Raw genomic sequence first — 27,454 nt, forward strand, 5'->3', positions numbered from 1 at the left:
TTGGAAAAGGTTTGGTGGATAGAAATTTTGAATTGAAAGGTCAAATAAAGAAGAGTAAGTTTCCATTCACCTTATTAGTGGATAAAAATAAATTAAGGGTGCGTTTGGTTCATGGATTTACATACTCGGAGTGAGAATCAAAATCATAATTAGTGTTTAGTTGATAATTTTTTAAAACACAACTATGGATTTGATTACCCTTTCAATTAAAAATCTCATTCCTTAATTAAAAAATGTATCATTCCATCTTATTGGTAATATGATTTTTAAGTTTGGATTAATTATTTTAGATTTTTGTTTTGATTTTTTTTTCATAACTTAGTATTGATACTTTGGGTGTCATTATATTATGATTAATTGCCATGATTTTTTGTTTTTGTATTTTTAAAACCTTTATTCTCATTATATGGTCATATATAACAAACATCAATATTGATAGTCATTCAAATTACATCCTACTACCAAAGATGTAAAATACTTTCACAAAAACACATAACATTACCAAGTATTTGATTCTCAATCCGATTCCGATTTCTATGTGCGAACCAAACACACCCTAAGATTTTATTTGACTCATTTAATTAATTCATTATTGAGTATTGACGACAATTTCTCAATCATAATGTTAGAAAAAAGAATAATCTGGTCTCGTAGGAGGATCATGAGAACCAACAAAAAACAAAAAAAGCTTGGTCACAAACTTCATGCGTATGCTGACACATTATCCTAAAAGTTTTTTATTTTTCTTAACAAGTAACAATTGTACCAAATTATAACTTTTGAGATCATGGAAGAATGTTAAACTTTTTAGGTTGGTTATCTAAAAAGTTCACCAATAATGTAACTTGATATTTTTGACTTAGGAACCACTCTCCCGTAAGTACAACTACTTAGTCAAGAGCAAAAAATTGATACACACAAAATCATATCTTAACAAATATACCCCTATACAAAAAGTATATGTATGAAAGTAAATTTGTATTAGATTGAATATTTTTTCCAAATGACGTGGGAAAAAAATATACCAAAGAAGAAAAAAGAAAAACAAAAATCAAATTTGAGGAATTCACAGTCCTTATGAATAAATTTTTCTATCAACCAAAAGGATAAAGGTCGGATCCGTCAAATGTTTTACAGATTCACTAGCGATTTACTTCAAACTGTTAAAATTCCAAACGCGACTAGGAACAACAATTGGAGTTGGCGTTTTGGGAAAGAATTTTCCTTCCCAAAGCACCCTCCATTTTCCATATATATAAAAAAAAAAATTAAACTTCTTTGTAAGAAGCCCCAGGCTTCTCTTCTCTTGCCCATCTGGTGTGAGATGGGCAAGAGAAATTGATTGGCGTTGAGCTCCCTTTTATAAGGGAGCTCAACGCCATTTATTTTCTAAACTTTCGATGTGGGATTCTTATCCCACATCATTTTTGTTTATTATTATTATTATTTCAAAAATTATTATTATTATATGTATACTCTTTTGGTCATTTTACATGTTAATCGCTAATCTAAACAGCTAATTTTACCAAACATCTTTTTAAAAACCGCTGATACAATCTGATGGTCAAACCCACTAATATAATCCGCTATTTGCTAACCGGTGATTGCCAATTCCATGGAATTTAATTTCATGCCAACCAATAGTAAATCATATGTGAAATACATGATTGTATTATTAGGCATTTTTGGTAAATAACGGATTTGCCAAAATTTTGGCGGATAGTGTTTGTTTGTTCAACAGTTTGTTTTAAATTGCTGAAAATACAATTTGCAGCGCTTATACTCAACGTTTTGGGAAAAGATTTTCCCTTCTTCAAAATGCCCCTGTATTATTTAAAAAAAAAAAAAAAAAAAAAAAAACAAAACAAAACAAAAAACATTTACTATGAGAGACTGTTTCGGTTCCTTGAATGCAAGAGCCAGTTTGATTGGCTCACTACTTGCCCATCAACGATGTTTAACTTGGAGCCTCAAGGCTCCCATATTTACTTCACACGTTCAAATTAAAAACCAAAAAATAAAAAATGGAAAGCCTAATAATTAGGATATAGATTATAAAGGTTGGGTTGGTTAGGTCACGTCCAAAGACAAAAATGTTAGGTTGGTAGGGGGATGGTACCCCCTGCTCCGCTGCGCTGCACGAAGGCAGGGTTGGTTGGTAGTTCCTTCACGCATTTTACATCATCTTTAATGCCCTTTTTATTGCACTCCAACCCTCTTCTTCTCCTCCTCTCCCTGCTTATCCATTACACCCCATATCTATATTACCTTTTTGCCCCTCACCCAATTCTTACCAAATATATCCAACCCCCATCAATCATATAATAATGTTATTAATACTCACAGCCTCATCTACCTGGAGCCGGTTCATGAATTTGAGGAGATAGTCCCATAAAAATTTTAAAAAATAATAATGTTCTTAATGAATAAAAATGTGAATAGCAAATATGATCCATCATATATTATAATGTATAGTAAGCGATGGTACATTTGTATGGTATGTATTTGTTTTTGTAGTGGTGGTGCTTTTGGATATTGGCATTGGGATTAAATATTAGTCCTACAAGATGAAAATTGGATGATTAATTGCATAAAATAAAATATCTCCAAATCAAAGCATCGATCGATCGCTTTATCCCACAGTCCATCCAAGCCACCACTATTAACTGCTAATTGCTGCTGCTGTAATCTTCATTGTTGTTGCAAGTGCAGTCGATGCTGTTCGGTATTCCCAGAATGCATGCAAAGCACAACCCGTTGACCCTCCCGCCGCCGCCTGATCCGGCGGCTTCTAGCGGCAATGGCGGCTGTGTTTCTTGGAACGACGGTGGGCTGATTCTGAGCTCAAGATTCAAGTCCGGGCACGCTTCTACTACCTGCGGCTCTTCACTCTTGAATAATAATGTTTCCTCTTCTTTTTCTTCTTTTTTGGGTCCCAAATCCTTGCCGGTGGTAATCGAATAATTCTCAGCGTCTTCTGGTTTTACGGCGCCGAAAGAAATGGTGGTGGCGGTGGTTTCTTTAGCCTCTGCTGCGCCGCCGTTGATAGGCCGGTGGGTGGTGGGATCGATCCCTCGGCTCAAAAGCTTCCTTCTTATGTGGGTGTTCCAATAATTCTTTATCTCGTTATCTGTTCTCCCCGGTAATCTCCCGGCGATAAGAGACCACCTATATATCATAATAATTAAGCAATCAAAAACCAATTCAAAATGATACGAATTCCTTCCTCACTATAAGAAACGAAGGGGAACGTACTTGTTGCCCAAGAGGCTATGGAGTTTGATAATAAGCTCATCTTCTTCGTGGGTGAAGTTGCCGCGCTTGAGGTCAGGGCGCAAGTAGTTGATCCACCGGAGGCGGCAACTCTTGCCGCAGCGGAGAAGCCCGGCGGCCTTGGGGAGCGACCGCCAGCAGCCTTCCCCGTGGGCCTTAATGTACGCTATAAGCCTCTCATCTTCCTCCTTGGTCCAAGCTCCCTTGTTGGTGTGAGCTTTTTCGCAGCAAGGAGACCTTCCCATTAATTAAATCCCCCACTCACACCTTCTTTCTCCGGCGGCTGTGCAGTCTTCACTAATTGAATTGACGGCGGCGGCGGCGGTGACGGTGGCGTTTGTGGAGATGAATTGAGTTGAGCAGAGATGGATATATAATAGTATGCGTGGGTGTTATATACTTATATATATAAGCTTTTAATTTGACTGTGTGTATATAGAGAAAGAAAAGTGGGAGGAGGATAGATAGATAGATAGATGAGTGAGGTGAGGGGGGGGGGTGGGGAGGGGGGGACCAGTGAGCTCAACTGCTTCTAGAAGGTAGCGAGTTGGTGAGAGTGGCTGTTGCCGGTGCGCCCTCTCTCTTTAATTTTGAATCATCATCATCATCATCATCATATATCATCCTACAATCCTGCTATATTTTACTTTATCACAATCATACATGTGCAACTTTATAACAATTTATATCATCTCATCTGCTTCGACGTCTCACTCCTATATATCAATTTCAAACTTGCATTTTTTTTTAATTTATTGTTCAAATACTAAAATCGCACATAATTTAATGTATACCAACATTTTCATTATCTGCAAACTTCTACATTACCTATCTGTCTACCCTATCACCTACTTATCTAACTATCTACTCCTATCACATACTTACCTAGTTACCTATCCACAGGGCTGATTTTTATATTTTTGTGGCCTGTTCAGGTAAATAAATGAGGCTCTACCAAAATCAAAATTTTTAAAATTAATATCGTAATTTTTTCTAATTTATAGTATTTTAATCGGATATAAACCAAGGAAAAGCATATTCGGAGAGACCGTTTCTGCATTGGTAGGTATTCACACGTATTTGAATGAATATTTAACAAATTTTGAAAGGATTAAATAAATAGTAACAATTTTATTATATAAATATATAATAAAAATTTTTATCCGTGCATTGCACGCACACTGTCACGGATAATTGGACAATTATTTGCTAGAATTCAAGCAAGGATAACATTAAAAAATATAATCGATACAACCCATTTCATCAATTGCACTATATAATATTCGTTATAATTTATATTTGTATATTGATCAAAATATTCTTAAAGATTATAACAAATCTGAGTTAATACCATCTGAGGTTTGCCACGTTTGGTCCTAAACTTTTAAATTGACCATCTGTGGTCCTTCGACTTTCAAATTTAGCCATTCTTAGTCCAAGTTAACCACCTATGGTCCTTCAAGTTTCAAAATTTAACAAGCCGTGGTCTTCTTGAAAGGACCATGGTTGGTTAAAATTTAATAGTTAAAGGACCATGGGTGGTTAACTTGGACCACGAATGATTAAATTTGAAAGTCGAAGGACCACAGATGGTCACTTTGAAAGTTTAGGACTAAAGGCAAAACCACTATATTCGGAGGACCTCAGATGGTATTAACTCTAACAAATCTATTCCGTGCAACAAACATGTAAAAATACTAGTAATAATAATGTGGTAAAATGTTACTGTGCGCAAAGAAAAAGCCAAAAGACATTGTGCACAAATTTTGAACCTTAGACCTTCGAGTTGAAATACAACAAAAACATGCTCCTACCATTTCTTCATGGAGCCTTTTATGTTTATTTGAAAACTTTTAGTTTTTATTTCTAAACTAACTAGGTAAATATGAAATATTAGGCTGTCCTTATCCCTGCAAACATCTCTCACTCTCAAAAATGGGTCTCACTTCCACATCATCTTATTTGCAAATCATCTACTATTCACACTACATCCCTGCAATATTCTCTCACTTTCTAAAGTGGTCCCACTTTCATATTATATTATAAATATAATAATATAATAATAATAATAAAAGAGATTAAAAAAATAGAACAAAACAAAAAAAAGTCAAATAAAGCTGCCGTTGGCAGCAAAAAGCTGCCTAGCAAGCTGTTTAGCAAACTTGCTAATTCTGCAAGTTTGCTAGACAGATGGCAGTTAAAAATAAAAGAAAATAATATTGTGCTTCCATGTCATCTTGCAAAGCTTAAATTTGCTGGGATAATCCCAGCCTTAGGCTTCTAAAATTTGGGGCCCCTATAAAATTTGGGCCCCCGTGCGGTAGCATGGCTTGCACTGTCCAAAATCCGGGCCTGCCTATCCACGTATTTATTTACAGAGTTTTACTGTATGTGAATCCCAATACAAGTGTCTATATCAATGTTTTATGGGTTGGAGTAGAAAATAGATTGAAGTACACATAATATTTTCTTTATTTACATTTGCTATAGATATACATATCTATTACTCTTACTATACTGTAGTGCTTGTATAGCACAACTCAACTAATTAATCAATTCAAAATAAGTTGAGAGGCATTACTTTTCTAGTATTTTTCTCCACCAATTTCTAAAGCATAAGCGATAAGATCAGAGATCCTTAAGTTTGAATTTTGAATTATTTAGTCCTACTATACATGCATCAATATTCATATTATCCAAATTAAAACTCGAAATCTGAATTAAGTTTTAAATTTGAGGTAATTTCGATGTTATTGGTTTTGATGGTTGTGTGTTGATGATAAATAAATAATTTTTATGTAAAATATACAAACTTTTTTATAAAAAAAATAAAAAAAAAAAAAAAAAAAAAAAAAAAAAAAGAGAAAAATATGAGATAGACCAATCATTTATTGTTTCGGTTTTAAAATAAAATAAAATAAGAGTAGCAAAATGAAAACGAAAAAAAAAAGTGAGAATTATATGATTATTAACTTATATACAAATATAAAAATCAGACTGGTAACCTTCTGGTAAGTGTAAGAGTGTAATTAAGTGTAGTAATTAAAGACAAACTGTGATGATTGCGACTATGTTCCCTTTTAGCTTGTATGTTTTCAATTTCATTCGACTAAACTCCAAATTATGCACATCTTTTGATTAATATTAGTTAGCTAACTTGCCCAACTCCCACCATATAACAAACATCTCTATGTTCAACTAAATCTTTCATCAAATTATAAATTTAATTTTTCCTTTAACTATACATTTTCTCAACCAAGGTGGAATGGTACAAAATTCAATAATATATATAATTGAGCTAGGATTGAATAAGAGGTTGGTGAAATGATGGTTATAGTTAATTATTATTTGTAGTGAGTTAGTTGTAAGTAGTTTGGGGTATTGTATTGGTGTGCTCCTAACTTCATCATAATTCATAAAAGAGAAAAGGTTTAAAGAGGATTTTAAATTATAAGTTGGTAGAACACAGGCAGGCAGGCAGGAGATAGTACAATTAAAAAAAAAAAAAACAAAAAAATAAAAAAAAAAACAATAAGGACGAAAATGGGTGTGTAGGTATGGTTGTAGTTGTATGTGGGCTTAGGTTCACCTTCCACTCTTCTAGTATCTTTATTTCTTTCTAGCTACTACTTTTTCTCCATTTTTCAAATTAGCTTTTCATCAAAGCCTTGTGGTTCAAGTTTAGGCAACCAATTAATAAAGAGCCTTCAAATATGTAATTCATAATGTGATCCACCCCAAACTTTAACAAACCTGTAAAGATTTATACATCATCATATGATTAAAGGAGAAACTTAAGGTGTAATTCAATGATAAATTACATTCTTTTCTCTTAAATTTAACTATTGCATATTGTAGACATTAAATAATATTAAATTGCATCTTAATTGAGCTGTTTGAGCTTACATATTTGTTAATTGAATTAATATATGCTATGCTATTTGACTAATTAATTTAATTATTTGAATGAGATTTAGTCAAATTACATATTATAAATGTAATAAGATCATGAACCTAGACATAATAGTGACATAATACATTTTAAGTAAGACTGATCAAATGGTTTGCTTAATTCACATGGGTGGGGAGCAAACCCCTCACCTCATGCCTAAGGGATGAGATGCTGAACCACCACGTCAACTATGTTGGTTATTTGATTATTAATATTGAAATAATATTAAGGATGTTGAAGTCTATTGGAGTCTCGTATTTTCACTACTAGCTTTAAATTTGAACTCTCATTTAATTTGTAGAGAAGAATCTTGAAAATTTTATTCAAATTAAAGATCACAATAAACTCCCTCTTCGAAGATGCTCCATGTTTTATCTTGAGCATTTAAATTCCACATTTCCATGAAGATCAAACCCATATATTTGGTCCGCCCCATGGAGATCAAACCAATATATATGGTTATTTCGTGTATATCAATGAAAAATTAATTTTTGTGCTTACAATGAAATTTGAACAAATGTCTAGCTTGTTAAGATAAATTTGAATAAATGTATAATTTGTTAAGATATTCATTTAGAAAGTTGATAGATACTTATTGGCACGAGTTGAAAATTAAAATTACCATATATTTTTCAAGACTTCTTTGACATGAGTCGAAATTGTCTAATATTCCTCAAGACTCCTTGGCATGATTGAGTCAAAACTACGTCATATTCCTCTAAATTAAACTCCTTGCACTGCTGGAAATCTCGCTGTTTCCGTCCAACATTTCCGTCCAACCGTAAGTTGCTCGGTGTTTTAATAAAAATTTCAATTTTCTATGGCTAAAGATGGATGGATAAAAAGTTAGTCAGACTTTCCATCCAACGGGCGAGTGTTGGACTGAATTTCCGTCCAACGGGCGAGTGTTGGACTGAATTTCCGTCCAACCTGTGATGTTGGTTGGTAAATCTGAATTGACCGGTAGGTATAAATTGAAAATAGGTATTTTAATTTCCGTCCAACAACAATGTTGGACGGAAATTTAAATATTTTAGCTAAAAATGAAGGAATACTGGAGTAGTGGACACTAAATAGAGAGCGGGAATATAACTTTGGATGGGAAAAAGAAAAATTTGGCAAAAGAGAACTTAGCAAAAATTCCCGCTTCCATCGTCTCTGTTGTCTCCAGCAAAATTAGGGCTTCTTCCATTGTCTCCGCCTGCCTTCGCCATTCACTCCATTTCTGACGACGCCTTTTCGCCCTGCCTTCTCCATTTTCGCTGCCCTTCCTCCGCTCACGACGACAGCCGACAGCGCCTGAGACCATTCCGACGACACCGCCCCCTCGCCATTCACTCCATTTACGAAGACGCCTGAGACCACAGCCGACCGTCATTTCCTCTCCATTTCCGCCGCCATCCTTCCTCCGTCGGAGCTCCCTCACTCGCCACCGCCACGGCCCCGGAGCTGCCGATTCCTCTCCGCGACCTGTAAGTCTATTTATTTATTTTATATTTAATTTGTTTCAAATTTTTTAATTTCTTTCAGATTTCAGATATTAGTCTCTAGCCGATTCCTCCACGCAACGTCTGGTGCAATGTGGATTGTCCGATGGTAGTTTTGATTAGGAGAGGTATCTTATTGTATGCCTTTGTCAATTTGAGTAGTCTGAATTATTATCTAATCTATGTTGGATGTCAATTTCAACTTCAATTCTAGCCAATTGAACTTGAGTAGTCTGAATTATTATAACTAAAGCAGTGTTTTATGTTTTATGCATAAATAAACATAAAACATAGTAGAACTGTGTGTGTGAACAAAATAGTAACTAAAGCAGCAATTGTGCATTTTGTTTTTGCTGCATATATTCAAGATATCACACTCCTTGTAGGTAACCTAGACTGCTAGGTGGTGCAGTATGTATATATAAAATGTAGGAAGATTATAATTTTTTAGTTAGTGATTGATTGGGATATCAGAACCATGTGGTGTTGTTGGTAGGTGAGAACAATTAACTTTCTTTCTTCTCAACATATTTAGATTTGAGAAGTCCCAGGATGCAGTGTGTTACTTCTTTTAATCATTCAAATTCACAGATTTTTATTTTCTTTTACTTCAATTCAAAAATTGAAATTTTGAGATAGCATTATGGATACTTTTAAGTGTGTTAAACTTAGCAGTTTAAAAAAGGAAAGTATAGAGTATAAAGTTCTGTTCGAAGCATGTCTTGTAAACTACCACTCTCCTCCATTTTGCATGAGCTTTATCTTACAAGGCAGTGATTAGGCTGTTCCCGTATACATGTTTAGTTGCATTAGAATATTGTGCACTAGTGTGTCTTGACAAAATTTACTAGCTTTTTGAATTCATATTTTTAATGTTGTTACCTGTTTCATCTAGCCGCTATAGAAATCCTGATTTATGTCTAAACTTTTCTTATCAATTATCAGCAATGTTGGTTTGCAAAATGTATGTTTCGTGAAGCAGCTGCTATAAAGATCCAAAAGAGCTTCCGATGTTTCGTTGCTTGCAAATCATACTCAACATTACGGCATTCTGCAATTACACTGCAAACAGGCATGGGAACAATGTTTGCTTCTTTGAACTTTACTTTCATTGGCGATCCGATGATGATCAATTTTTCTTGTTATCAATTTTTGTTTTGGCCAAGCCTATGATTATGGATTGTGAACAATCCACTCCAACTTACTTTATGGATTATCATTTGACAGTCGTGTTTCTTGCTCAGGCACTGAGATTCATTGATACAGCAAGAGCTAGGATTGAGAAAGCTATGGATGACTGTTTGACTTTTGATCATTAGCAACTCTTAGAGCTCCTCTTGGCGAGAACACAGTATGAATTTGAGTTCTATTTTTAAAATTAGGATGAATATTTACTGATGTACACACTTGGCAAATGATTTATTGTATAACTAATAATTGTTCATCATTATATTTTAAACTTAAAAACTCAGTTCTGATGTTTATTATTTGGCTTAATACACTCAATATATGTGCATTTGACTATGTGATATTCCATTTGTCTTAATACACTCAACACATGTGATTAACTAGAAACGCTTGTGAAGTGTAGAAAGTTTTGTAGAACTTACATTCATCTATACCATCAAGAAAGTAAGGTCATTTTTGCTAAAAATCACTTTAAAAATGCATGAGAAAAATGTTTATTTGATCAAAGCCATCATCTTAAATTAGTTACATTTGTAGGTATACCCATCATATACACTTGAACAAAGTCATTGAAGTAGAAGGTTGTGGATGCTGCATTGGTCAAAGCCATAGAAGAAGTGCCGGATTTGAAGGCTTATTATGGTGCATCGAGCATACTTAAGTAGTATATATTTTCATTTTTTTTTTGTGTATGGTATTAATAGTCTATTGTTGGAAGTACTATGAACATGACTATTTTTGTTGTAAATATTTTTTATGTTAAAATATATTTTCAATTTGAAATTTAGTGTGTTCATTAGTTTGTTACTTTGATGACATCTAATTTATTAAGAATAGGTATAAATAAAATTAGGGTAATATAAAAATAATAAAAACATTCCATATGATTTAGAATTTTCCTACCAACAGTTGGAAGGAAAATAACAAAATATATTGAAAGTTTTCAGTCCAACGAATTCCGACCAACGCACGTAGTTGGATGGAATTTCCGACCAACATATGTAGTTGGACGGAAATTCCCACATTTTAAAAATGGTGGGTTATTGTCCGGAATTTCCGTCCATTTTTATATGTTGGACGGAATTTCCGACCAAAATGTAGAATTGGACGGAATTTCCCACAAGCGTTTTTCCGAACGTTCAATTTGGTCGGTATGTTGGACGGAAACCTCGTTTCCGACCAATATATCACGTTTTCCGTCCAATATTCGTTGGACGGAAAACGCGAGATTTCCAGCAGTGTTGGCATGAGTTGAAATTATATCATATTCTTCAAGTATCCTTAATATGAGTAAAAACTATGTCATATCTTTCAAGACTCAACATGAGTTAAAATTGCCCCATATAATATCAATTTCTTTAGCATGAGGATAAATTTCTTCATATCAGTCTCCCTAGCATGAGTGACTTTACCAATTAAAAGGTTTTTTTTGACCCTACATTTGATTTGATCTCCTTCATAGGATTATGTAAGCAACTTATAAGTTTAAACTTTCTAAATTTAGCTATATTAAACACAATGCTCACACATCTCAAACCTCCAATCTGCAATGCATGTAATCACGATCATGAGTATTTGTTTCCTCCTTAATTTATAGCAATCATACATATCGCTATTGAAAGGAGGAACTTATGCACAATGATAATGATTAATCTATACTATATGAGAATTAATAAGTTTGATACTCGCCATAAAATATAAATTATGGTGTTGAAACGTCCTTGAATTATGTACTTTCAAAATGGATGCGCTCTCATGTGACATGTTCAAGCAAGTCTTGATAGGCAATTTGTATACATAAAAACTTTTACAGTATTAAATGAGCTAGCTAATAATATTGAATCGTATCGTAATTGAGTTATTTGAGCTTATACATCTATTACTTGAATTAACTTGGAGTATTTGTGTAATTAATTTAATAATTTGGTAGAGATTTAGTCAAATACGTACATATTATAACTTAAAAGTATTATTATAATTATGACAAACTATGAGACCTACGCGCTAGCCAACTATCAAAGTGAGGGGGGTTCCTTATGCGCAGTGAGCACCGGTCTAGCCTCTGTGGTTCATGTTTAGTTGAGTTATCATGATTTACATCCTCTCAAATACTCTGTCGGATCGGAGTGTGGGTGGCCCTTAGGGTTAGGGTTCAGCCTTTTGAAAGAATAATTATGACAAGCTTGAGATAATATCTTGAAAATCTTATTTTGGATAAGTCTTTACAAATATTTTGGATAAGTCTTTACATTATTTCAAATATTTGATTATTAATATTGAGATAATATCAAATAGTTTGAAGTTTATTTGGAGTTTCTTATTCTTACCATTTTATCTTGAAAATCTTATTTAGAGATCAATATAAACTCATTCTAAAATCCATTGGAATAATGACCAGGGATCGAGTCTCATCAGCGGCAGTGTGGGAGCAACCTCTCAAAGTGAGGGGGGCTTCTTGTGCGCAGTGAGCACCAGTCTAGCCTCTATGGTTCATGATCAGTTGAGTCACCATGATTTACATCCTCCCAAATACTCTGTCGGGCCGGGGTGTGGAGGGCCCTTAGGGTTGGGGTTCAGCCTTTTTTAGAATATAAACTCATTCTGAAATCCATTGGATGATGCTCTTGAGCATTTAAATTTGGTCTTTTCATGAATATCAACCCCATATATCACGCATTCATAAGCCTATATGTTTGGCTCTTCCGCGAACGGTTGTTATATTGTGGTCCAAAGAGCTTTATGGACCATGGTCCAAAAACGACGTAGTTTCTTTAAGTAAAGAAATGACCGCGGTTACATTCTAACAGATTCTGTATTTTTTGTGTGTTCATAACAAAATGAAACTACAGCGTATCTATAATGAAATTGTCTCGCATATTGTATTTATATTGTCAAATAAAACTGTAATTGAATTGTAATGATACTTTAATTGTGTTGAAATGAAACTGAATAATTCACATATTGAGTGCATATTGTCAAGTAGAACTGTAGTTGAATAGAAATGATACTGTAATTGTGTTGTAATGAAACTACATTGTATATAAAATGAAACTGAATAACAGTTTCTAATATTTGAGTGTATATTTTCCAATGAAACTGTAATTATATCGAAATGATATTGTAGTTGTGTTGTAATGAAAGGACAGTGTATATAAAATGAAACTGAATAACAGTTTCACATATTTGGGTGTACATTGTCCAATGAAACCGTAGTTGAATTAGAAGTATAATTTAATGGTGGTGTATATCACTACAACGTGTATACAATGAAATTCAATAACATATTTCACTGTAATAAGACTATTGTATGAAACTGTAGTTGTGATTAAATGAAACTACAATTTATATAAAATGAAACTGAATATGTTATACCAGCAGAGCTACTTACGCGAAATAGACGTCGTTTCTTTTCATTAAAAGAAACGACACCGTTTTGGACCATGATTCACAATGCTCGGTGTACTATGGTCCAGTATAATTTGCCTTACGCGAAACCCAAGTTCATATATTCGACCCTTTCGTGAAAACCAAACCCATTTATTCAACCCTTCCAAGGAGACTAACCCCATGTATCCAATTCTTTCATGAAGACTAAGCTTGTTGATCTAACCCCTTTATTGAATATCAAACCACTTTATATTTGGAGACCCTTCAGTGGAGATTAAGCTGCATATAAGCTTTTAACTGAAGAATAGTCATTTGAGTCTAGATGATGTCGTTTTTCAATAAGGAGTCAAACTATTTGTGACCATAAAGAGCATCTAAGTGAGGAATCAAATGATTATCCAGAAATTTTGTACTCGATCACATTGATACTTAATACTTATTGTAATTCCATTTTAAATTTTAATATGTAAATTCAATTTTTGTGTTTATACGTTTTTTTTTTTTTTTTTTTTAAGGATGTCAACTTTAGTCCATAACTGATGGAGTGACCTAATAAGATCAATAAATTTTATAGTTGCGGCCGAAAAATTTTAGGCCAATAAGTATAGTGACCCGAACGGGGTAACTTAAAATTTAGAGGGCTAGCCCAATAATCTAAGACACTTAGGAGGCGTTTGGTTCACGGAATATTAGATTACCTTAGGGAATGTTAGATTGATGGGAATGTTAGATTCATGTGTTTGGATTAAAACTAAAGTATGTAATTAAATAAGGCAACGGTAATAAGATAAATAGATAAAAATGTCAAAAGTCCAAAATTAGTAATAAGATAAGGAAATGTGATAATACCTCCATTCCAATAGCTAAAAACTTTATGTGGATATATTACATTCCCTGAAAATATTACATAACCTGAACCAAACATGAAAATTTTATATTTCAAAACAAATATAACCTTAGTTATATTATATAACTTGAACCAAACACCTCTTAATGTTGTTCTTTGTTTCACAAGTGATGTGATGTTCTTTGTTTCACAAGTGATGTGAAATGAAATAAATATAGAGTTTGTATCTAAGCTCATGTTTAATATTTTTTTTAAATTAAATTTTCAAATAAATATATTAATATATTTATTACAAAATAAAATATTTTTTATGTAAATAACTAATGAAATATATATATAAAAAAAATAAAAAAATAAAAACCTTAGGGAAAAGGGTCAAATAGGCCCTCGAACTTTAACTTAAAAGTCAATTAGGCCCCTAAACTCTTTAAAAGTGCAATTACACCCATCAACAATTCATTTAGGTGCAATGAAGTCCAAAAACAAGTTAATGACCTGCTATCACAGGTCATTAGGGTTCAGGCCACCTTCCGGCAAAATTTTCGGCAAAAAAAAAAAAAAAAAAGTGACCGGCGGCGACCGTTAGTCGGTCGCCGGTCACTTTTTTTTTTTTTTGCCGGAAATTTCGCCAGTCGGTCGCCGATCACATTTTTTTTGCTGAAAATTTCGCCGGAAGGTGGCCTGAAACCTAATGACTTGTGATAGCAGGTCATTAACTTGTTTTTGGGCTTCATTGCATCTAAATGAATTGTTGATGGGTGTAATTGCACCTTTAAAAAGTTTAGGGGTCTAATTGACTTTTAAGCTAAAGTTCGAGGGCATATTTAACCCTTTTTCCAAAAACTTATTATATTATTATATTACAGTGTAAATATATTAATTATTTTTAATTGAAATTTGAACATGTAGATTTAGATTGATTGAGTGATACATAAGTTTATATTTATTATCGTGAATGCGCTAGTTAAAAATAAAAAAAAAAAAAAAATTAGTTGAGCCCATAAGATTGTGCAAATTTTACGGTGGACCATGGCCCATGTAGCAGTGTGGATCATAAAGTAAGTATCATTCTAATTACACTTAAGTTTCATTTGACAATATTATTTTGTTTTGTTAGTTTTATTTTTCACACACTAGTTTCAGTATACAATATCAAAGTATCATTTTAATTATACTACAGTTTCATTCGACAATATATATTATATTGTTGCATGAACTCTATGTTTTAGTTTGTTTTCAACACACACTAGTTTAATTATCTTAATGTTGAAGTATTATTTTAATTACACTCAAAGTTCATTTGACAATATATGCATGTAATTGTATAGGCTTTGAATTTTAGTTTCATTTTTTGTTTCCCAAACAATAGTTTCATTATAACAAATACTAATGCATCATTTAAATTATATTACAGTTTTATTTGCAATATATGTTATTAAATGAGCTATGTTTTTAAATTTATTTTTTCACACATACTAATTTCATTATATTAACAATAAAATATCATTTTAATTAAATTATAGTTTAATTTGACAATCATAATCCACACAATGTTGACAAATAAGTTTGATAGTCGTCTGATAAAGTCAGTCTAAAATGACCAATTGATGACATCCCTACTTTTTCATCCCGATTCCGCTCCAACAGGCTTTTCTATCCAAAAAAAAAAAAAAAAAAAAAAAAAAAAAAAACGTTGATAACAACTATGGTCTTAGGAAGTAGATGAAACCAAACTTCAATATCTATCTCACCAACTTGGTTTAATTTAGATGACAGAGATCAGATGTCGGCTACCTCTGAATAATTTCAATCTATTATGGTCCAAAAACAGCGCCACTTTGATTTGATGTTGAATTATGACAACGTTTCGGCTATTGATCTTCTTTATACTCTTCTAAATATCACACCTACCGCAAACTAACTTGTAACTCAATATGCAGATGACGCCTCTGGAATACCAAAATGGCGTGAGTGCTCGAATCAAAACTGCTAAGATGTAATAAGTTTCTGGGTATCCCCCTTCCAATTGATATAAAAAAAAAAAAAACTTGTAACTCAATACAAATCTGTGTGATTCTTTTAAATGAGAGATCATAGGTTCAATTATTGACTTTTTGTGGAGCAAATACTAATTTTGGTCCCACAAGTATATGTAAAATGACAGTTTTGGTTCACATGTTTAATTCATATTAATTTTAATCCACGATTATTGTTTTACTATCAATTTTCATCCACGACTATTGTTTTAGTGACAAAAATCATCGCGTCAGTCACTCCTTCGTTTAAGACGTGCTGAAATATGAAATTATGAAGTGTATTTTCGTCCTTTTCAAATTAAGATCTCAATTTGAACATGAATAAAGGAATTTTAGCCCTAAGATCGATCCCAATTCACAATTCTCCTCCTCAAATTAAAGTAGAGTGAAGAGGAGAATTGCGAATTGGGATCGATCTTAGGACTTAAATATCTTTATTCATGCTCGAATTGGGATCTAAATCTTAAGTTGAAAATGACGAAAATACCCTTAAAATTTTTAGATTTCGACATGTCTTAAACGGATGTGTGCCTGGCGTGATAAATTTTAACACTAAAATAATAGTTGTGGATGAAAATTGGTACTAAAATAATAGTCGTGGATGAAAATTAGTAGGAATTAAACATGTGGACCAAAATTGTCATTTTGTTAATACTCGTGAGACCGAAATTGGTATTTGCTCATTTTTTGTGTATCAATAAGTTAAGAAACTAAAGTATATATATGGGGTGTTGGGATGAAGTAAAATATTTGTGAGGGGAAAATAAAAATGGCACATGGGAGGCAAGTAAAGGAGTGGTATAGTAGGTGTCGTATGTCATGTGCTTAGGTATGGAATAGTGAACAAAGTCTCGTGGGTATCCTAACATCTGATTGCATACCTAAGCTGTGCTATCTCTTTGCCATGTGAGACCACTTTGGCAAAATTAGGTCTGTCTCAAGTGACCTACTTTTTGGTGGACAAAAGGTTCAGTAATTGGATGCTATAAATGAATGTATAATAATGTATATATTAGGTTTTAGTACTTTGATTTGTCGATTTTGTCTCGAGTAGAGACAACCAACGTATAGTAAAACCGCCGCGCACTTATTTTTTTGTATGGTCTTCATTCATTTTTCTTGTACCTAATTTTTCATCCCATCTCGATCTATGCACTATAAATCTAATTTGGTATTCATTCAGGGTCGTTACGTTGTTGAGTTCGAATACCAATGAAAACACTGCGCATTTGATATGATTGATGAAATTAATTCAATCAGGAGTGATGTTTATAGTGCCACATACATTTGTAAGGAAGAATATGCAGACATTAATTTATAAGACATAGGTTTAATTTTAACCTGAACAAAATGGAGTCTGATCTTTTTGGGCTTAGGCAAGTCAAATTATACTCTTGTGTGTGTGTATCTGTACATATTCATTATTATGAGGGCACGAACTAATTAAATATTTTGTAGAGCTTTCGGTGGGGTGCAGCTAGCTTATGCAATGTGTTAGACGGATGTTTGGAGAATCGAGTTCAGCATTTTGTCGTCAAGTATATAAAATGTATAATGGTGCATTCACTACTAGCTAGTATATGATTATAACTTTTGACATAGTGCATCAGAACATGTCACATGTTTGAATCCCATTGAAAGCATATAATAATGTGAAGCGCTTGATCATGATATAGTGATTAGTCGTCCCAAAGTTGAGTAGTCTTTTTTTTAGTGACGAGGGAAACCCTCAATTGTGGACAGTATTTTTTATGTTGTCAAAGAGTTGAACAATGAAAATAGATGGCGAGTGCCTGATCGAATTGATCAGGTCATGTAGGAACAAGGTTCAAGTCTACCGGTCTGTTAGGATGCCTCAGCTGCATACATCACTGCACTTCCACTTGACACCTATCGTAATGATAAACGGCTCGTCTCGCCGTGACCTTCTCCTGAATTCTCAAAAAAAACTTCTGTCGCTCCATCCCCGCAGGGGCAGAGAACCCGTCGCTGTCTCGGCTGTGCTATATATAATAGTAAAATAATGTTTCAAGGGTTTTTAGTAGTTAGTATTAGTACATACCATTAAATTTTATAAAAATAAATGCAAGACAACCTAATCAATTTGGTCAAATTGTTAACTTAGTATTTACTACAAGTTAAACTCTCATCTGGAGCCGCTCCACAACCAAGTTAATTTGAGTCAGATCAGCTAGCTTTATACGTACAAATAGTTCATCATTTTACGTTGCTGCTTTAGTGAAAGTGAAAATAATTACCAACTTCTTATAAGCAAAAATAAGTGAAGTGCACACTTTTCTGTCACTTTTATGTGGCCAATCGCACATATTTTACAATATAATATTGAAATAGATGAAATAAGCCCGTTAAGTCTAATTGCCATGCCAAAGAATGAGCTCTCCACAATCAAGCTACAAATCAATTCAAACTTGTTTTAGAAAAGTTAAAAATATGCAATAATAGTTATTCATCTGAAATATTAAAGTATAAAAAAAGAAAAGGCATTTACAAATAGTAAGAATTGAAGAAAAGGGAAAAGCCATTTGAATTCTAAGGATTTTTAAAACCTTTCTATGTTGGTATATAGAAATTTTTTAGCTCAAATATTGTATTGTGAAATTAATTAAACAAAATAACAATTTAATTAACAAATTTTACATGAACATTTTTATATTTTTTTAACATTGTTATTTATTTAGTCGATTAATAAGAACCTGATAGAAATCTTTTTGTATCTATTTCAATTTTGAATTACAATACAATTACTTAATTTCTTCACGATCTAAAAGCTAAGTCACTTGCGTAAATTTGATTGGGAACTGGGAAATAGAAATTAAACTTCTTCACGATCTAAAAGCTAAGTCACTTGCGTAAATTTGATTGAGAACTGGGAAATAGAAATTAAACTATGGTGTGAACCAAAAAATGGATATATATTATATATATAATAAAGTTTCCTTAAATGAGTGTCTGAGACACAACATATAACAGGTCACAAATAACGGCAAAAGTACAAACTACATTTTTGTTTAATATGCATTTAATTTAATTTGGAAATCGGTAAAAGTTGACAATTTCTTTAGAGCGATTCGATTAATCCCGTCCGCAGCTTGCCTGAATAGCCAGAGCCTTGGTAATGTCGGGGCAGGGATCCTTGCCTTCCTCGTCAAACGCATTTCTGTCTATTGAAACCGTGCACCGGCGTTTCCCCAGGCACTTCTCCTCGACAACTTTAAGGCTGTTGGGCGAAGTGCAGTTTCCGGCGAAGTAGTTTCCGCACGCGCCGTCAGGGTCACCGAAGCTGGCGAACTCAATTTTCTTGATAATTTTGTCGTCGGGGCAGGTCAGACGTGCGCCGGGTTTCAAATCTTCCACCGCCGGCCGGAACTCGTTCCCGTTTCTCTCCCAAGACTTCACGGGCGGCGACGCGTACTCCGGGATCATGCTGCAGATCGTGTCCCGGTACACTGTCTGGACCACTATGGCTTCTGGGTTCCCACCGGTTTCCTCCAAGATAACCAACAGATTGTCTTCGGGTTTCAAGAACGCTCTTGGAATGTGATACTCGATTTGAGTGGGTTTCCCGATTGGGGAGAGGTAAGAGACCCAGTAACGACCGATGTTATTGCCGTTCACCCAAATCATACCCTTCTCCATGCCTTCCATTCCCAAGGCTACTGGGTTTTTGCCCTCTGGTTCATCAAAAGATGTCTGCATGCATGCATGCAACGTAAAATTAGTTATTCCAATCCATCATATCATGTCGTAGGTAATGTTCCATGAATTAATTTACGTACCTTGAACCAAGTAAGGGCCCCGGATTTCTTCGACGAAAATGGAGTCCACGTCACCTTCTTGGCGCCCTCTTCTGTGAACAACTCGAGCTTTTCTCCCGAAAGACCCACCTGCAGTGATTAGTAGAAGAAACCCAAAGTTCAATATGGTAAAAATTAAAACGGGGTAAAATATAAGAGTCAATGTAATATAATATCTTGGGTTCTCCTTAAAGACGTACCGAATGGGACCAGTGGTTACGGGTTATATCCAGGGTTCCATCCATCAAACCTTGGAGTATTATGAATCTTGGTCCAGCAAATCTCTTCTCCATGTAGGCTCCGCTATTCTGTACTCATCATTCATAAACAATAAACATCATGCCCGCACGTTAATACTGAGTATTAACAACATAGTATATATATATTTACCGGGAGTCCAACTGTCGTGCCCAATATTGTGATGTCATTATGCCCAGGCTTCAAGGTTATAGGATTCCGGAACACAAATTTCTTCTCAATGAAGTCTCCATGCTTGTACCCTTGTACCATTCCAAAAACAATCAATATACATATAATAATCATATATAATTAAATAATGAAACTATATATATATATATATATTTACCAATGTATTCGCCATTGACGAATGCTAGCAATGCATGGCCAAGGCTGTCAATCTGGAGGACTGGAAGGATGTCTTTCCTCATGGGCAAATCACGGCGGCTTAAATCAATTCTGTCACACACGTACGTACGTTAATTCATTGTCTGAGATTGCATGCATGCATGCAATTATTCAACAACATAAGCCAATTCAACAACCTAGGATCCCTCGAGAGTAAGTGAAATTACATACCTAGTGCTGTACCAGACGTAATCAGTGGTATCTTTTGCCAATGTGTAGTGCTCACGTGGGACCTGGTTCTTGATTGGCAAGTTTTCAACGGTTGGGATGCTTTCTTGGTACATCTCCCATTTCAGATTGGTTGCAACTTTTGAAGCATGGAAGTTCCTTGCATTGTGTTGTGCAACTACCTGCAATCTCCACACTGGTTATTAACTGAACCAGATATATAAAATAAATTTTGTACGTACCGTATGAGTATTGTAAACGACAGTCTTGCAATCAGGGAGAATGCTGACGGACTTTTCGGGCAGGTAGTACTTGGCACCTCTGAAATCAATGGTGGTCGAGTTTTGTGTGTTGTTGTTGGTCAAGAAGGCGGCGCAAATTTTCATTTCTGGGTTCTCATAAACTATGATCTGTTGTTCAAATTTTTAATGATGTTAAAATTTGCAGAGATGGGAAATTAACTAATTAATCATTCAATCAAATTAATTATATTAATTACCTCAATATCCTTACTAGCCTTCTCCACAGTTCGGTTTCCCCAAAGCACAGGCTTCTTGGCCAATTTAATTGCTCTGTGCACATCTCTTAGGTGGCTCCATTTTGGCTCTCTCCTCAAACCTGAAATTTTGTTTTACAAGGTTGAGTCATTGTGATTCTTTGCAAATAAGCCAAGGATGGTCGGGATTTTTCCAGTGCACACATACAGGTAATGGCTATAGGTTTCTAGGCTTTTAATTGAAGTGAAATGTAGAAATTAGGGGCTTACCAAATTCATCAAGGGGTGCTTCATCGTAATACCTAGTGGCTACGAATGCTGAGGTTGTTCTACCAAAACTTGTTCCACCATAGTACATGTAATAGTTGACGAGGCTGCCGCCGATGGCGAAAAAGCGAGCGACGGAAAACGCAATATCTTCGGCGGCCCTTTGAGACGGAGGGTCCCCGAAAACCCTATATTGAGCCGTCCAGTTTTCCGTCCACAACAAAGGCTTGTCGTCGCCATTAGGGCCTTGGAATGTATCTGCGCAGTGCCTTCCGTTACATGCGCTAATCTGCATGCATGCACCCATCCAAAATCAAAATGATTTTCATAAACTTATTAGACATATTATTAGATCAGAGAAATTTAACTAACCACAGTATGAGGGGCTTCCTTTTGCTTGCACATGATCCATGGGACTTCATTGTATAGACCAACAGCCATATCTGCTGACCACTTAATATATTTCTTCCCATTTTCCCTATATGCCAGTTGCACATTTCCGTACTCGTTTTCGATCTGTTGTAATATTACACGACAATCAGTCACTAATACGAGAATATGCACTAATAAAACTTCGAGGTAAAAGTTACCTACCTGGGCCATAATGATGGGGCCACCTTGTGGGGCGAATAGCTTTTCTTTTTTCATCAAATCGATGATCATTGTGACGTATCTCTTCATGTGGGCCATGAAAGGTTCATTATATGAACGGAAAATGATGTCAGGAACCTCCCTAAGCCAGTAAGGGAACCCTCCGAAATTCCATTCCGCCTCCAGATAAGGTCCGACCCTAAGCGTGACGTACAACCCTTCCTCTCCGATCAGCTTTATGAACTTCACCAAATCGTTGTTGCCCTCAAAGTTGAACTGCCCTTCCACTGGTTCGTGAAGGTTCCAGAACACGTATGTCTGGATCGTATTCAAGCCGCCTTTTTTAGCTTCCTTTATGATCTGCGGCCACATCTCCGGCGGGCTACGGGGATAGTGAATGGAGCCGGAGAAGAGAAGCTCTCTGGTCCCGTCGATGATCAACGACTTCCGGTCATATGTCACGTTCCGGGGAACGCCGGCCATTGCCGACACGACCAACAAGGAAGCCACGGCCAACAACAGAATCTCACGTGGTTGAGCCATGTTTTTTTTTTCTTCTCTGTTTATTATCAATACTATATTCTTATGTTTTCGTTTTTTGGTTCCTGGTGATGCACTGGAACCAAACCGACGAAAAGAAACCAAAACAGAAGCTAAAGCACCTCGTCGCTAAGTGGAGGAAGTGCTTTAACTAATTTATTGAACCAATTGCCGATGATGATAGAGCTGATGGGCTTCTGATCTATTTATAATAGAAGAAGATTAATCAAGAACACATGCATCCTGAGATGTTTCGGGTCATCCACACATTGTTTGCTTGTTACTGTTTAGTGGATGCCCGTTTTTCTCTGGGTTTCTATTGCTTTATGTCCATGTATTTTCCCTAGAATTCTGCTCATTATCTTGACCATGTTTTTCATATGAAATTTTAAAATAGCTTGTATATATATTTATAATAGAGTTTAAAAAGTTAGTTCTATTGGTTAAAGATGATTTTTAATAGATTAGATATATCATAAAGTCGGGTAGATATCGGGGAATGAGTTTTAAAATAATATTGAATTAATAGGTCCACAACCCTTAAAATAAAGTAATCGGACTACAAGAGTTAGGAATAAAGGTATAATTTAATATACGAAATGTATATTGTTTTTGTACTGTATGTACATTATATAATATAATGTACATTTAGTACAAAAATAATGTACATTTTATGAATACATTGTATATTATTTTTGTATTAAATGTACATTATTTTACAATATATAAAATATGGTTCATACAACTTGTATGGACCATGGTCCACAGAATAATGATCGTATAGTTTAGGTGCAATCTCAATCGTTATGCTCTGGACCCGTGTCCAGCATGCATGCTGGACACGGTAACACGGCACTGTTATCTCTTTTTTTTTTTTGTTTTTTTTTGTTTTTAATTTCAGATTCGTTATAGGAGTATATGTTCATAATTTTATTACTATATGTTTATAATTGTAAGTTCATAATGTTATAGCTCTATGTTCATAATTCAATAACTGTACATTCATACTTCCACAACTGTACATTCATAATTCCGTAACTGTACATTCATAATTCAATAACTGTAACTTCATAATTTTCGAAGCTCTATGTTCACAATTTTAGAGCTCTATGTTCATAATTTTATCACTATATGTTCATATTGTAAGTTCATAATTTCATAACTGTATATTCATAATTGCATAACTGTACATTCATAATTCCGTAACTGTACATTCATAATTCAATAACTGTAAAATCATAATTTTCAAAGCTTTATGTTCACAATTTTAGAGCTCTATGTTCATAATTTTATCACTATATGTTCATAATTGTAAGTTAATAATGTCAGAATTCTGTATTTATAATTTTATAACTTACATTAATAATGTCATAACTGTACATTCATAATGCCATAACTGTACATTCATAATTCCATAACTGTACATTTATAATAGCACAAACGAATAACATCGTTAATGCCGTTAACGTCGAGACAAAATCAATTTTTTTTAAAACTAGAATGACGCAATTTTTCTTAAAAACAACGTCGTTTTAGACTCGTGTCCACAATACATTGTGGACACGGGTCCAGGGCATAATTTGCCGTGCAATCTATGTTGGGCCAAGCCCACGTAGTACGTGTAATTAACCGCAAATCTGAAATAAAATTTACTGCCTCAAAATTTCCCTCCAAACTTCAAATCTCCCTCCGAGCCATCACTATAAACCCTATTCTGCAACCGGCTTCCCAGATTCCTTTCCTCTCTGATTACTGATTTCTCATTCATTTCAAAGCTAAAAAATGTCGGATCAAGAAGACTTGGCTCTCCTCCTTTCACTCGAAGATAGGGTTTTGGAAACCCCTCCGGCATCTCCCTCATCCCACTCTCCAGGTGTTGTTTCTAGGAATTTTTAATCCTTTTACATTTATCCATATCTTAAAAATTGGTCTGCTGATTTTCCCTGCCGGGGTCCTTTTTGTAGATTACCTATCGGATGATGAGCGACCTAAGCGAGTTGGGCAGACGGACATGTCTGTCTTCCGAGTTGCGGTTCAGGATTGTCTTGATTACGATACTGAAACTGCTAAGAAGGCTCTCAAATCTAAACCCAATATTTCCAAGGCATCAAATGATTCGGAGGTGGAAAAGTTTTCTGGTTTACGGATTCGGTAAGTTATTGATATGTGCACATTAGATTGTTTCAAAAACAAAGTTTTTTTTTTTTTTTTTTTTTTTTTTTTTTTTTTTTTTGTATTGTTAATTGAGGCCTAGTGTTCCACCATGCTTTTTGGCTCAGGAATCAATTAGTCTCACCGCTTGAGCTGAGCAACCGCTTTTCTGATATCCGATTTGTTCGATTACCAGCAATAAAGTAAGTGAAATGTTTGTATAAGTTCATAAAATGCTCTGTTGTTTAATTGCATTGTAGATGGTGATAGACTTCATGCCTATGTCTTAGGAATTTGCTATCAGGAGATACCCTCTCAGGGTGTTGGGCAACTGTTGGGGTCCTAACTGAGATGGGACAACCGAGGACTAGCTCTACTGGAAAGCCCTATGCAATTTGGAAAATGGGATGCTTGAAAGAAAATACTGTTTCAGTATTTTTGTTTGGCGATGCTTATCAGAGGAATAGCAATGAGAAGGCTGGGGCTGTGTTTGCCCTTTTCAATTGCGGTGTCCGCAATGATAATTCGGTGCCATTATTAAACTTTTTTATTTTTCATTGTTTTTATTAAGGGATAACTTGTAAAAACTCTAACTTTATGTTTCTTATATAGGAGAATGGCTTTTCGTTGAGTGTATATTCTGCAAGTAACATCTTAAAGATCGGCACTTCTGTTGATTATGGAGTTTGCAAGGGGAAAAGGAAAGATGGAATGGCTTGCACACTAGTCATTAATAAGTATGTGGTCTCTTACGCTGTACTTTATACTCTAATACTTGTGTTTCTAAGTATATTTGCATTTTCTAGTCTAGTCAATAAATGTGTTGAGTTTTCCACCAAAGCATACTCTATTGTAGCAAAGATTCAGGCATATAATGTGTTATCCTCTTACCATCTAATTATGGGTATTCATCAACTTCTTGTAACAGAACTCGTTTTGTACCTTTTCTTGCTTATGTAGAATCTTATGTTCCATTGTTTCTTGATAAAATCAAGAGCTGTTGTGTTGATTTTAGGAGTTGTATCTCTTTGTAATATGAATTATCTCTCATTACTTATGAAGTCATTTACACTTGCAGACGTAATGGTATATATTGCAGCTACCATAGACAGGTAATTTAAATAATGTTTACAATAGTCTCAATCAAAATAGACTAGTGCTATTTTCTAATGTTTGTTCTTTCAGAAAACATCAGAGAAGTACTCTGTCACAAGGACCGAACTCAAGGGAGGGTGGGCAACGCTCTTGTCATTGCAATGAAAAATAAAGTGCTTTGTTTTAGTCCCCCACCCCAATTCCATTTATTAAATGTCTTGTAATTTTTATTATCAGGAACCTAAGAACTGCTTTTAGGGGTCCTCTCAAATCAGAAGGGATCTATATGGTTGACCCTTTAGCTGACAAAACAAACTTAGCAAAGAACAAAGCAGTGAAATTATTTTCTGCAGAACAACTAAAAGAAGCTTTGAGGTTTGTTCAAGATTCCTAGTCATATCTATCTTGACATACAATCATCTAAGTGACCAACACATTCTGATGGCAAACTGTTCAGTAGATTTCATTATCTCTTATTTAAGCAATCTTATCTGACTTTTAAACTGGATTAAAGCACTTTTATCTGTCTTAAGGTATGATTGCCTTGTAGTCTCTTCTGATGCTGAAAAATGTATTAATGCACAGTAAAGCAGGGAAAGTGACTACAAATGCGTATTCGCAGGGAATTCGATTTCTTAATAAGATTACAGGTCTGGCTTTGGTTACTTCTCATATTTACTATACATACAAAACCATACTTGACCATTTGTCCTGGTGTTATTGTACCACAGAAGAATCAAAAAGTTCCAAAGAATTTTCTACTGCACAGAGTCAACGAATAAGCAAGACAAGTGAAAGGTAAAAGTCAGGTTGCTGCAAGTCCATTCTTGCAATACTGTCTAGTGCATTTCGATTTTGCTAAATGTTTTATGTTGTTTCAGGATATCAACTAAAAGAAAGAATCCAACTCAAGTCAAAACAGGTGAAGTGCATGTGCATAGCAAGAGATCAAAATCACATGAAGGAACAGATAGAGTAAAAGAAGTGCAGGTTAAAGAGAAAATGATAGAACTAGACATTGTAAGCTCAGATGATGAACTCTAGAATTCCCTGATTTTGCATTGTGCCCCTCGCGACACAATTATTTGTCATAGCTGTAGATAATTTTTTTATTGGAATTTTTATGACATTGTATGTGTACAATTTAGAGATTAAGCTGGTAATTCAGCATACATTTATTGATGTACTTTTTTTTGTTTTTTGTTTTTTACATAATCATCATTTATACATTCTCATTGTTATGTTACACATTATGTTACATCATTCACTTATCACTCATCATTTTTTCACTTTTGAGTATTCGACCAGTATCAAACTTGTCTCTGGCTTATCTTTCCTTGTGGCTATTTGATATTTCAAGGTAATTCTACTCTATTGCTTATGCAATTCCTCAGTTGTGACTGCACATATTTAGTTTATTTTGAAAACAAAATCTTGTATAATTTATTACTTTCTCTAGCATTTATGCTCATCTGTTGCACTGTTTTCTCTTTGACATGGAATGTTGTGCAACATG

The 27,454-nt window shown here is 34.5% G+C and overlaps 3 protein-coding genes across 3 annotated transcripts; 1 reads left to right on the forward strand and 2 right to left on the reverse strand.

Moving 5' to 3' along the window:
* Positions 1 to 2,437: 2,437 nt before the first annotated feature.
* Positions 2,438 to 3,661, reverse strand: LOC109161615 (myb-related protein 308-like). Its single transcript, XM_019310094.1, has 2 exons — positions 3,256 to 3,661; positions 2,438 to 3,168 (listed from the first exon to the last, which is right to left on the reverse strand). Exons 1-2 carry the CDS (start codon positions 3,516 to 3,518, stop codon positions 2,670 to 2,672), a joined length of 762 nt encoding a protein of 253 aa, XP_019165639.1. The 5' UTR covers positions 3,519 to 3,661; the 3' UTR covers positions 2,438 to 2,669.
* A 15,423-nt stretch (positions 3,662 to 19,084) lies between these two features.
* LOC109161640 (beta-galactosidase 13-like) lies at positions 19,085 to 22,856 on the reverse strand. Its single transcript, XM_019310131.1, has 11 exons — positions 22,156 to 22,856; positions 21,934 to 22,077; positions 21,565 to 21,850; positions 21,298 to 21,416; positions 21,041 to 21,208; positions 20,802 to 20,980; positions 20,572 to 20,681; positions 20,376 to 20,485; positions 20,186 to 20,293; positions 19,968 to 20,075; positions 19,085 to 19,881 (listed from the first exon to the last, which is right to left on the reverse strand). The coding sequence occupies exons 1-11, from the start codon at positions 22,693 to 22,695 to the stop codon at positions 19,264 to 19,266; spliced, it is 2,490 nt and encodes an 829-aa protein (XP_019165676.1). The 5' UTR covers positions 22,696 to 22,856; the 3' UTR covers positions 19,085 to 19,263.
* A 1,529-nt stretch (positions 22,857 to 24,385) lies between these two features.
* Positions 24,386 to 27,110, forward strand: LOC109161756 (protein MCM10 homolog). The gene is made up of 11 exons (XM_019310257.1): positions 24,386 to 24,565; positions 24,657 to 24,843; positions 24,972 to 25,046; positions 25,134 to 25,371; positions 25,456 to 25,580; positions 25,922 to 25,955; positions 26,029 to 26,075; positions 26,176 to 26,313; positions 26,524 to 26,588; positions 26,670 to 26,736; positions 26,820 to 27,110. Exons 1-11 carry the CDS (start codon positions 24,475 to 24,477, stop codon positions 26,980 to 26,982), a joined length of 1,230 nt encoding a protein of 409 aa, XP_019165802.1. The 5' UTR covers positions 24,386 to 24,474; the 3' UTR covers positions 26,983 to 27,110.
* The last annotated feature ends 344 nt before the right edge of the window (positions 27,111 to 27,454 follow it).

Source organism: Ipomoea nil, unplaced genomic scaffold (genome assembly GCF_001879475.1).
Source record: "Ipomoea nil cultivar Tokyo-kokei standard unplaced genomic scaffold, Asagao_1.1 scaffold2926, whole genome shotgun sequence".
NCBI classification, from domain to species: domain Eukaryota; kingdom Viridiplantae; phylum Streptophyta; class Magnoliopsida; order Solanales; family Convolvulaceae; genus Ipomoea; species Ipomoea nil.